The sequence below is a fragment of the Aethina tumida genome, chromosome 4 (genome assembly GCF_024364675.1).
Source record: "Aethina tumida isolate Nest 87 chromosome 4, icAetTumi1.1, whole genome shotgun sequence".
Lineage (NCBI taxonomy): Eukaryota > Metazoa > Arthropoda > Insecta > Coleoptera > Nitidulidae > Aethina > Aethina tumida.
The window spans coordinates 435587-446150 of record NC_065438.1 but is presented as its reverse complement, the minus strand read 5'-3'; the positions used below and the strand labels follow the sequence as shown (position 1 = coordinate 446150).

Sequence of the window (10564 nt, the reverse complement as noted above, 5' to 3'; positions counted from 1 at the left end):
TGAACAGACTGACAGGCACCAACAAACAGTTCTACGTCCTTTTCGATAAGACAAATGAGTTAAGAGTAAGTAGATAAATTTCCTGAAACTAATAATGATACATTATTAACTCATTTATCTATTTGAATTTGGCGGACTTTTAAGAGCTCACACCGCCAGGGGGTCTATAAGGTGACAGTTCTTCTATTTAAAAAAAAAATAAGTCAATGCCGGTTTGCGTGTTTATTAGATTTTGTTAATGTCGTTTAACGTGCATAGTCCGCGAAAATGAATGTTTCAAAGCCCCTATTCGTAACACACATTGAACCCGAGGGTCCTTTCTTAAAAATATGGGGCCAAACTGACAAAAACACTGTGGGTCTGATAGAGAGTTTGATGAGATCCGCGATTCCACAGTTCAAAGAAGGTTTATGTAATGTTGCGTTGGAGTCCCTTGCACCGGGTCAGCTAGCCTGCGCCAAATATAAAGATGACACCTATTATAGAGCGAGAATTTTGAACGTGTTGCCCTCAGGCTTCGTAGAGGTTATGTTCCTGGACTACGGTAACAGAGAATTTGTTGCCTTCAACGATTTGCGACACACACAACTGTTTCCTCCGCATTTCGCATCCATTCCACCACTGGCTCATCCTTTCATCTTTGCAGAGGCCCATGCACCCGGAGGTCGTGATTGGAATCCAACAACTATAGAACACCTGTCCAAAGAACTGAAGTACCACGAATTGCTCTCAACTTATGTGGCGCCAGCTGGACAGTATCAATTAATAGCTCTCACTCATAATGGTACCAATTTGGCTCAACTTTTGAGTGGCTTCATACAACACATCCCAATACAAGTACAACAAGCCGTACTCATTAGTCTGAACCTTAAAACGCCGGTAATGATGCCACAACAAACTATACCAACACCAATTGCAACATCTGCAGAGTTAAATACCTACAAGGCAGTTACACTGGAAACAGGAAAACAGTATCCAGTTTTTGTTTCTTATGTAAATGATGGACCATGTCATTTTTCCATACAGCTAGAGTCTAGTCTGGACAATTTAGGAAAGCTAATGAAGGAGGTAAATTCAATTAATTTGAAAATGCTGGATGATGTGCCAATACCAGGCACAATATGCTTGGCCAGATGTGAGGATGATGGGAATATTTGCAGGGCTGTTGTCACTAATGAAGTGGATAACCAATTCAAGGTAAGAAACAAATTATGTAATCCAACTACATCTAATTATCTAAAAATATAAGTGTGTATGTGGATGAATGCACTTAAAATAGTTTCTTTTAAAAATTTAACATGTAGATCCAGAAATTTAATATCAATTTATTTGACATATTATATCAGTTTGATTTTTGGAATCCAATAAGACAAGAATAAAGCAAAGACTTTATAATCAATTGTTTATCATTCTATTTTTATTAGTGACGTTATTTTGTATAGACAACTCAGCAGTAATTTTAAGTTTTCTACAAAAATTTGTCAATTGTTGTAACTGAAAGAAAGAATAACTTTAGTATGTGTAACTGTCTTATATGACTCAAGAGATGTCATATGTATTATTCATACAAGTATAGGTTGAAGGTGATTCCCTATCTAGAAGATAGTGGTATATGTGTAAAAATAACATGCAAATATTTGTTAATTAATAATGTGTGTTAAATCATCACATATTTCTGTTGATCTTATATCCATATATATGAACGCCTCCGCATCTTCTTGGCGTCTTTTAATAGAATAAATTTTAATAAATGGATGTTCCATTATATTCTGATTTTTTTTTGTTATTCATTCACTTTGTTGTCAATCGGATTTTATTATTTTTTTTTCAATATATCTGTCTTTATCTTTTATTAATTTGTTTTAATTAACGGAGTATACATTTACCTATTTTTCACTTAGGTATTCTACGTCGACTTTGGTAACTACGAAATAGTACCTCTAACGTCACTGTATCAGATTCCGTTCAAGTACGTCCTCCCAAAAGTAATGGCCATTCGCTTCTCATTAGCGGGCGTCGAAAAGTCCACGGTGACCCTAGAAATGCAGTGCGCCTTCAAAAAGTTCGTAGATGACCGCTTATTACATATGACCGTTCTGTCCGGACGCACGAAACTAGCCGTGCCAAAATGCGAGCTCTACGACCCTCAGACTGAAACCAGTGCTTTGGATGTGGTGAATAGGGCCGCCAGAAACGCCTATCCCGATCCCATGTCGCTGAATAGAGGTTTCAGCCAGACCGTAAAGGTCAGCTATGTGTATAGCTGTAACCGATTTTACGTGCAGCTCTGCAGCAAAGAAGCCGAATTGGAAAAACTCATGGTGGACTTACAAGATTCGTGTCGGAGCAATGAGCCCATGGATCCTGCGAGTTTAACTGTGGGTTTGCCTTGTTGTGCACTATATGAGGACGATCAAAAGTGGTATCGCAGTCAAATTGTCGAAATTTTGGAAGGCGGAAACGTTAAGGTTCGTTACATCGACTATGGCAACGAGGAAATTGTACCTAACACAGTTTTGAAACTGGTGGAGGGTGAACAGTTGACGGTGCTCAGGCCACAGGCCATTGAATGCTGTCTGAATGGTTACCAAAACATGGAAGTGGACACTGCAAGGGATAATCTGCTGGAGCAATTGATTCTCGAACAACAATTCACCATGAAAGTTGTGGAAATGATAGGAACGAAAGCTTTGGTTGAACTGATCGACAGCTCTAATTACAACGTGGCTTCCCTGCTGTTGGACAAAATAGCTTCGGCGACGTCACAAGTCAGTCCCATGCTTGTTCAAGCCAACAATCGCATCGAGCACAGAAAATCGTTGAAGCAGGATGGCGGATATAACAGAGACTTCAAGGACCGCAAACCGGGACGGTAATTGGTTACATGGTAGGCGTCTGGACATTAATTTATGTTCTGGTTTGTGTTACAGCGAAAATAGGCCGTGGAATAACGAACGAGGCGGCGAGAAACCATGGAACGACAAGAATAACGACAGGCAATGGAATGACCGGAATATTGAACGAAGTCCGGACAAACCGTGGAGGCAAGATGACCAAAATACACGGTAATTTCTCAAGTTTCCACTTGTCTATGTTTTAAACTTTACTTTTATGTCTTATAAGCTTGTTCAAAAGGAGTTGGAGAAGGTATATAATTTTATTCTATAATCAAAAAATAAAAATTCCTAAAAGTGAGAGGGGAATATTGCTAATTAATTTTTTATTCTTGTAGAAACGACAAATATGCGAACGATGGTGGCGACCAAGCTTCCTGGCGCCAAACCAACAAAGGATTTAACAAGTAAGACCGAATTGTTGTTTTATTTTTTAATTACTTAAATTGTTTTTCTGTATTAGTCGAAACGAAAACAGATACGATAACCAGAACAGGACTGATAACCGTGGAAACCGTGGCTTCGAACGAAAGAACAATCGTACTGACAATCGAGCTTCTTCGTCAATGGAAGGCGGCGACGTAGTTGGTTGGAACCACCCTAAATCGGCTGCTGCGAACAATAACTGGGACAAAAGTAAAGGAGACGGTTTTAGGAAGGACAATAGGGACAATTTTAAAAATCGCAACAGGTACTACTTTATCAATTGTTTTCTTGTAGGCTTCAACATGGATTAAAGGGATAATACATTAATCATTTCTAGTCCAAAGGGAAAGGATGATGGAACCTCCATTTCCCCACAAAAAGGCAACTTCAAGAAGCGTGATTTTGCTAGGTTTGTTTCTATTTTAATTGTATCAAAAAAAAATTAACAACCTCCAATACGCAGAGAAGGAAGTGAGATGAGCTCAAGCGGATCTGAAAAAAGCCTCCACAAGGGCCCGCGTACTAGTTCCAGGAACGACCGATTCACAAAACGTGGCGACCAACAACCCAAGAATCTATCCTTCGGAAACGACTCGTGGGACGTGAGTGCAGTGAGCATCGACGCTGCTCCTTCCGACGCACGGTTTAAGACGTATAATTGCATGGGGACGGAAGCCAAGGTGCACATCAGTTGGTTCCACAGCCCCGGCCACTTTTACTGCCAGAAGAAAGAACACCAGGTGCCTTAACTGTTTATAAAATTGTTCTGTTGAAGTCTACATGTTAAGCTTTTCTTAGGACGTGTTCAAGAAACTCATGGAAGACATTCAACAAGCATACAAAGGACGTAAACCGGACAAAGCCAAACGTGGTGCTCCGGTCGTCGGGCTCTTCCCCGAAGACAACGTCTTATACAGGGCACAAGTTTTAGAAGTGTTGGGCAACGAATACAAGGTCTACTACGTGGACTTTGGGAACGTTTCGGTGGTCAAGAAAGTGTGGCCGATCGAAAAGAAATTTATGGAATTGCCTGCGCAGGCGATATGCTGTGAACTCGCTGACGTTCAACCCTTCGAAGGGCAGTGGCAAAGTCCAGAAATGTACGCAGCGTTCTTCGATAAGGAGGAATTCGATTGCAAATTTGTCTCAACTAACAATGGAAAGTGAGTATTAGATTAAAACAATGTGTATATTAAAGTACACTTTTCTTAATTTAATTTAAGGACTCAGGTGAACCTCTTGCACTCAGGCATAAACATTGCTCATAAGCTGGCCGAAAACAATTTAGCTGTTCATCTCGCCATGATGGTCCAGACGATCGATTTCTCGATTTTGGTCGGCCAGCAGTTCAAAGTCATACTCAAGAGTGTGAACAACTTGGCTGACATAATTGTGGCCTTGTACTCTGGTGTGGCGCTGAGCTGCAAGGCGCACAATTTGGATGTGGCGTCTGAGACACGCGAGGACAAACTCAAGGAATATCTGGAGCAACCTGTCATAATATACGTGGATAATGTGTGCGAGTCTGTGTAAGTATCATTGTTGATTCCTTGGAAAAAGTTACTCTAAGTATAGATGTTTTTAGATTGGAGGTAACTTTCTATGATGTAGAAGGCAACAAACTCCCAATTGTGAGTCCGGATGAAGGAGCGTACGATACTGTTGAATCAATTTGTCCCCTTTTAATTCTGTATACCACCGTTTACGGTTACGTACCTCATGTGACTGAATCATCCGTTTTTATCCAACCAATTGAGTACATGCAAGGAGTCAACTATTTGTTAGAAGAGATGTTCCAATTTTACGATGGAAAAACGCAAGAATCTCCCATTATTCCAGAAGAGGAGTACGTTTATGCTGTTTTAAGTGAGGACACCAATTGGTACAGAGGAAAAGTGCGTAGTTTTGATGACGAGAAGGCGGAGGTCATATACATCGATTATGGTAACAGCGAAAGTGTCCAGTTTACTGCTTTAAGGAGCTTGGCTCCACAGTTCCAGGCGTACTCAATGTTATGTTTTGAAGTAATTTCCACAATTAACCACTTTATAATTTACTAATGTATACGCTTGTTAGGTGAAAGTTACGATTCCCACTGAACAGTTCATCGAGAGAGACGTAGTAGCGACAATATCATTAGGCGAAGAAGGATGGGAAGGTGAAGTGCAGTTACAACAACCTACTCAGACCGAGGTTGCAGTTGAGGCAGCCGATACTGCAACTGTGGACGAGTCCGGAATTTCATCGGCCACAGGACAAAGTTCCAGCATTCCAGAGCAAGTTGCATCTGCCCAAGAAAACTTGCCAACCTCATATTCAATTGGAATTTCGGTAGTGGTTAGTCATATCGACAGCCCTAATGATTTTTATATTCAGGTACATTTTTATGTAACATCTGTGCATATTTATATTAGTTAGAATCAATTGAGCTTCAGCACATTTAGGTGATTGACTAAACAGTTTATTAATGAAGAATAATGTGACCAGAGTTATGAACAAAACCGTAAATAATTCACCTCATTATGAACATTATCTGTATTTTGTATAATTTTAGTGGAAGGATTCCTTAAACTCCATTGATGAGCTCCAGGCGAAGATTCAGGCAACAGTTTCAGAAATGCCCATTCTAGAGAATCCCACAGCTGGAGTTTTGTGCGCAGCTCCGTACTCAGTGGACCAACAATGGTATCGTGCCCAAGTTCTGGACGCAGATGACGACATAACAACCGTGCGTTTCATAGATTTCGGTAACACGGACGTTATTGATAATAGCACCACTCAAATCAAGACTCTACCTCAGAATCTTCTCACGTTAGTATTAACACTGAATTAGTTTGTAATATCTAACAATATTCGCTCATTTTACCCGACAGGTTGGAGGTGTACGCCACCAGGTGCAGCCTGAAAATTAAACCTGTGGAAGGCGAGTGGAGCACTGCGTCCCACGATCGATTTGCTGAGCTCGTAGATAGCGAGATCACTGCCGAGTTTCTGGACCAGGATGAAAAAAACAACTATATCGAACTGTACGTCGAAGGTGTGAAAGTCACCGACACCTTGGTGCGGGAAAATCTAGCCACCATTTCCAAAGACTGTGTGCCGGATAGTAAATCCACCTGTTTCGTCAGTCACGTTAACTCACCGTCCGAATTTTGGATCCAGTTGGAGAACTGTGCCGACGAGTTGGAATGGATTGCAGAACAATTGTCCGACGCTGAAAACTTTGCGGAGCTGGAGGATGTGACTCCGGGGAATTTGTGCGTGGCGCAGTACGAGGACGGTATGTGGTATAGGGCGAGGATTTTGTCCAACACGGTTGCCGGCATCGAGCTACTGTTCCTGGACTATGGAAACTCCAGCATAAGCACGAACCTCAGACAGATACCGGAGGAGCTGGTGTTAACGGCGCCTCTGGCTCAAAAGTGCAGCCTGAAAAAACCCGACAATGTGACTGAATGGTCTCAAGCTGCCGTCGAAGCGTTCTCAGAAGTTGCGGCTGATGGACAGACGATATTCACGGTTCAGAAAATCACCACGGGAGAAACTTCTGTGGTAGATTTATTCGTGAACGGCGAGAATGTTTTAAATTGTTTGGTGCCAACTACAGAAGAGGGGATCATCAGGAATTATAATTCTACTTCCGAATTCCAGATTGAAAAGAATGGTGTATTATTATTAGAAAAGTTTAAGATTAAGAATCCTTCAGAAGTCTCATGGAGTGAGGAAAGTGAGGAGTATTTCAAAACTGTTTGCTCCAAAGGTAAATTAAGCCAGTAAAGTTTAATGTGATATTTTTTAGACGTACTTTTGTTCTCTGGGTTCTATTTAGTTAATTATTAAAACAAAGACAAAATTATATTTATATTTATACAGTATTTCTTATGATTTTTGTTAACTTTACCACGACATTTAATTCGCAACTACAACAATAAATTTATGTTGAAATTTCGCGCCTTTTTTTATATCCCTAATAAAAAGTGCTAACATTATTCAGTTAAATTTTTTGCTTTTGTTTAAGATTAGTAAATTTCTTAGCTTAGTGTTGGTATTAATATTTATTTTGTTTTCAGGAGAACCTCTACAAATTCAATTTCTTCCGCAAAACACTGTGCGTCTTTTCCTAAACGGAAAAGATATCGTCTCTTTGGCAAAAATTTTCCAAAACGAGCCTGAAAAATCAGTAGAACAAGACTCTCATTCGCAATTACCTAAAGAAACAATTGATGTAAAACCAGTAGAAACAGTGTTAAAACAAGAACACAACCTAGAACCTCAGGACAAAGAAGATGCCAAATCAGATGTAACAATCAGCTCAGACTTCAATTGTAAATTGTCTGAGGATAAAACAACTATTCCAAAACTTAACTGTGAAATATCCAACCCTCCTGAATTGCCCAAGATAAAAACGGAAGACGTGATAACTTCTGAATCGGTCGCTAGTGAAATATCTCAGAAATTAGTTAACGACGTGACTGCCAGAGTGTCTGAAGTTACCTCTACAAGTATTCCTAAAAAGGAAGAAAATCCAGACTGTGATAAAACTGAAAACAAACAAAATTTAGAACCAGTAAGTTCGTCTGAAACCGATAAATCTAAAACATCCGTCTACTCAAGCGAATCAACTGAAAAAATTAATAATTCGCCAAAGAGTGAAGTAAAGGTATTGTTGGATAAAATCATTGACGAAGCTGTCGATGTTGGTTGTAAAACTGAATAGAAGTTTGAATATGTGTTAATTTTTTATTATCAGTGAACTAACAGTAAAATACTCGTTAGGGCAAGAATATTTTAACTGTGTTAATACATAATTTTCATTAAGTTGTTATAATTTATTGCAAGGATATTATTGTTTTAAATGTTTGCTGATGTTAAACCTTTTGTTTTAATACAAATATATATTTCTTTAATAAAACAGTATTTTATTACCTTCATCAAAATTAATTAGTTTATTAAATTGAATAATTGTGTACTTAATTAATTTTGATTTTACGACGATACAAAATTATTGAAATGCTAGAACAAAAATAACTTAATAATAATAAATCTGTGGAATTCGAAATTACAAATAAAGCACACGACTACAAAATAAGATTTATTTATAAAATTTGGTCCAACATAAACATGGAATATTTTGATTGTAAAACAATGGATGGAAAATATTACATTTCAAGACTTAATTACAACCCTCCTAGTAAAAATTGAAGTGTTTTAAGCTTGTTATATAAATTTTATGTATATTCATAAATAGATACATCAAAACTACAGGTAGAATATACACACAAATTTTGCATTATTAATATCTAGACATTAATTTTTTGAAAATATATTAATACAAGTTTATAAATTTATCAGAAAAAGATGTAAAATATATATTAAATAGATGTTTTGATTATAAATAATACACATTAACCAAGTAAGAGGAATGTTTGGTCAGTGTGCAGGAAGAAGACACAGCACAGTATAGATTTAGGAAAAGTTACTGCTATTACAAAGTACATTTAAAAGTTTTCGACATGGAATAATTAATTAACGTGAATATAATAGTACAATATATAACTAAGAATCTCATTTAAAATAATTATTACAACTAATATTAGTTAATTGTCAGTCTATAAAGTTTGATGTTAATTTCATGGCAATTTCAATCTAGGATAACAAAAGATATTAATAAAATATTTTACAAAAAATACGCTTAATTGTTTTAATTAGGTAAATAGTTTAATACGATGAAATAAAGTTTGCTTTTAATATATTGTATAAGTGAAGTTAAGTTTAAATGTTTCATATTCGGTTTAAAATGTGTCTAATCTATCACAGTGACTAAAATTACATTAAAGCTGTATTAATTGAGTTCCTTAAAGCTATTTACAATGCTTTCGATTGAGTCCTCGCCGGTGAAGGGGGAGGCGAACTAAAACACACAACATTTATGCGAATCGCATACACAACAATCAACATAACAAAAATAGAGGATAGTTTGGAGGTAATAGGTGGACATCAGGGTGCATATTTCTGATTAGAATTGCTATATCTTTCTGGTATTTCCCTAAAAGAAACAAACAAGAATTTAGTGTTGCCCAATACGTTTTCTAACTGGTTAATAGTGTCGAAACAGAAATTTTTAGTGCTAGTAACCCTATTGTGCAGAAAGATGCGCAAGATAAAAAGGACAATAGTTTAGAGAGAATTTCATTGAGAGGGAGGTAGGCATACTCACACATTCTTAGTCTTACCTAGTTGAATTATATTTAGAATTTCCATATTGTTCTAAGAACTTATTAATATCCAGTTGAGTTAGCAACTGTAATTTACAATAAATTTTAATATCAAATACTGTAAAACTGAATTACTTACTTTAGATGGCTGTAGAAACCTTTGGGGAATCCTTGAGGCAATATTAGTGTTTTTGCTAGGCCCGAATCCAAGTCCCAGAAGCACTGCTTCAGGGTCGGGTTTCCTTAATTCTAAAACAGACTCCACACTTGAACAGTGACTGCTTGCATCATCTGATTGCAAAGAAATATCTCTCAACAACTTCCGAGAGTGTTGATGCACTGGTGTTTTGTTATGTGCCGGCGTTGTTGTGGGTTCTTGAGCAGCACTACTTGAAGCTGGCAATGTGTCAATCCACTGTTGAATTGTCGCTGAAGATTTCACGTTGTTCATTAGGTTAAGCTTGAAGACTTTGGATTATGTATTGAATAGTTGCCAGGAACAGATTACAAGTGGTGTTTAAATTAGATCATTTATAAATGTTTATAAGATGATGATGTATACAAGTTTTCATGACGATCTAAACTGTGTTAATGTATCCAGATCTACAATAAAACATAAATCATTGTGAAAGAAATCTTACAGATGGCCCAATCACACAAATTTATACCGCAGCGAAATTGGATGATACAACAAATCAGCGACAACAAATCAATACATTTAATTAAAACAAATTTCTGTTTAACTTACATTGGCGATCCATTAATATTGTACCAATTGGAATCAACAAGTTGTTTTCGCTTGTTCGTCGATGCACCAACTGAAACGAGCGACACTGATATCAATAATTAAACCAGGACTGTTGACTTAACACGATTATTACTCACTTGAGTGTGACGAAATGCATGTTTCAGCTTTTGTGTTATAAAGTAAATGGCATAATTTCGATGAATTGATTTATCAATTGACGTCTATAAATTCAAAATAGGGATTTCCAAGTTTATGTGCTTCAGCTTGGTAGCACTGAAAAA

The 10564-nt window shown here is 37.5% G+C and overlaps 2 protein-coding genes across 3 annotated transcripts; one reads left to right on the top strand and one right to left on the bottom strand.

Annotated features, from left to right (window-relative positions):
• The first annotated feature begins 180 nt into the window (after nucleotides 1–180).
• On the top strand, nucleotides 181–8219 carry LOC109607198 (maternal protein tudor). The gene is made up of 14 exons (XM_049965920.1): nucleotides 181–1197; nucleotides 1902–2872; nucleotides 2931–3065; nucleotides 3233–3301; nucleotides 3358–3585; nucleotides 3658–3729; nucleotides 3784–4060; nucleotides 4119–4483; nucleotides 4544–4849; nucleotides 4906–5344; nucleotides 5397–5696; nucleotides 5875–6131; nucleotides 6194–7080; nucleotides 7391–8219. The coding sequence occupies exons 1-14, from the start codon at nucleotides 268–270 to the stop codon at nucleotides 8035–8037; spliced, it is 5883 nt and encodes a 1960-aa protein (XP_049821877.1). The 5' UTR covers nucleotides 181–267; the 3' UTR covers nucleotides 8038–8219.
• A 180-nt stretch (nucleotides 8220–8399) lies between these two features.
• LOC109607199 (protein ITPRID2) lies at nucleotides 8400–10556 on the bottom strand. Of its 2 annotated transcripts, none has more exons than XM_020023719.2 (5): nucleotides 10421–10556; nucleotides 10284–10353; nucleotides 9675–9964; nucleotides 9554–9621; nucleotides 8400–9366 (listed from the first exon to the last, which is right to left on the bottom strand). In XM_020023719.2, exons 2-5 carry the CDS (start codon nucleotides 10294–10296, stop codon nucleotides 9318–9320), a joined length of 420 nt encoding a protein of 139 aa, XP_019879278.1. In that variant the 5' UTR covers nucleotides 10297–10353; nucleotides 10421–10556; the 3' UTR covers nucleotides 8400–9317. The 2 variants fall into 2 exon arrangements, with proteins under 2 accessions (XP_019879278.1, XP_019879277.1); XM_020023718.2 differs by having other exon boundaries at nucleotides 10284–10368; nucleotides 10421–10547.
• Nucleotides 10557–10564: the final 8 nt, after the last annotated feature.

Bases quoted from the DNA above. Each gene is read 5' to 3' on its own strand.
- LOC109607198 (XM_049965920.1), top strand. From the start codon at position 268: ATGAATGTTTCAAAGCCCCTATTCGTAACACACATTGAACCCGAGGGT. The intron at 2,873-2,930 runs GTAATTGGTTAC...TTTGTGTTACAG, and splicing joins AAGGACCGCAAACCGGGACG to CGAAAATAGGCCGTGGAATA. The intron at 3,586-3,657 runs GTACTACTTTAT...AATCATTTCTAG, and splicing joins AATTTTAAAAATCGCAACAG to TCCAAAGGGAAAGGATGATG.
- LOC109607199 (XM_020023719.2), bottom strand. The intron at 9,622-9,674 runs GTAAGTAATTCA...TGTAAATTACAG, and splicing joins GGTTTCTACAGCCATCTAAA to TTGCTAACTCAACTGGATAT. The intron at 9,367-9,553 runs GTAAGACTAAGA...TGTTTCTTTTAG, and splicing joins TCTAAATATAATTCAACTAG to GGAAATACCAGAAAGATATA.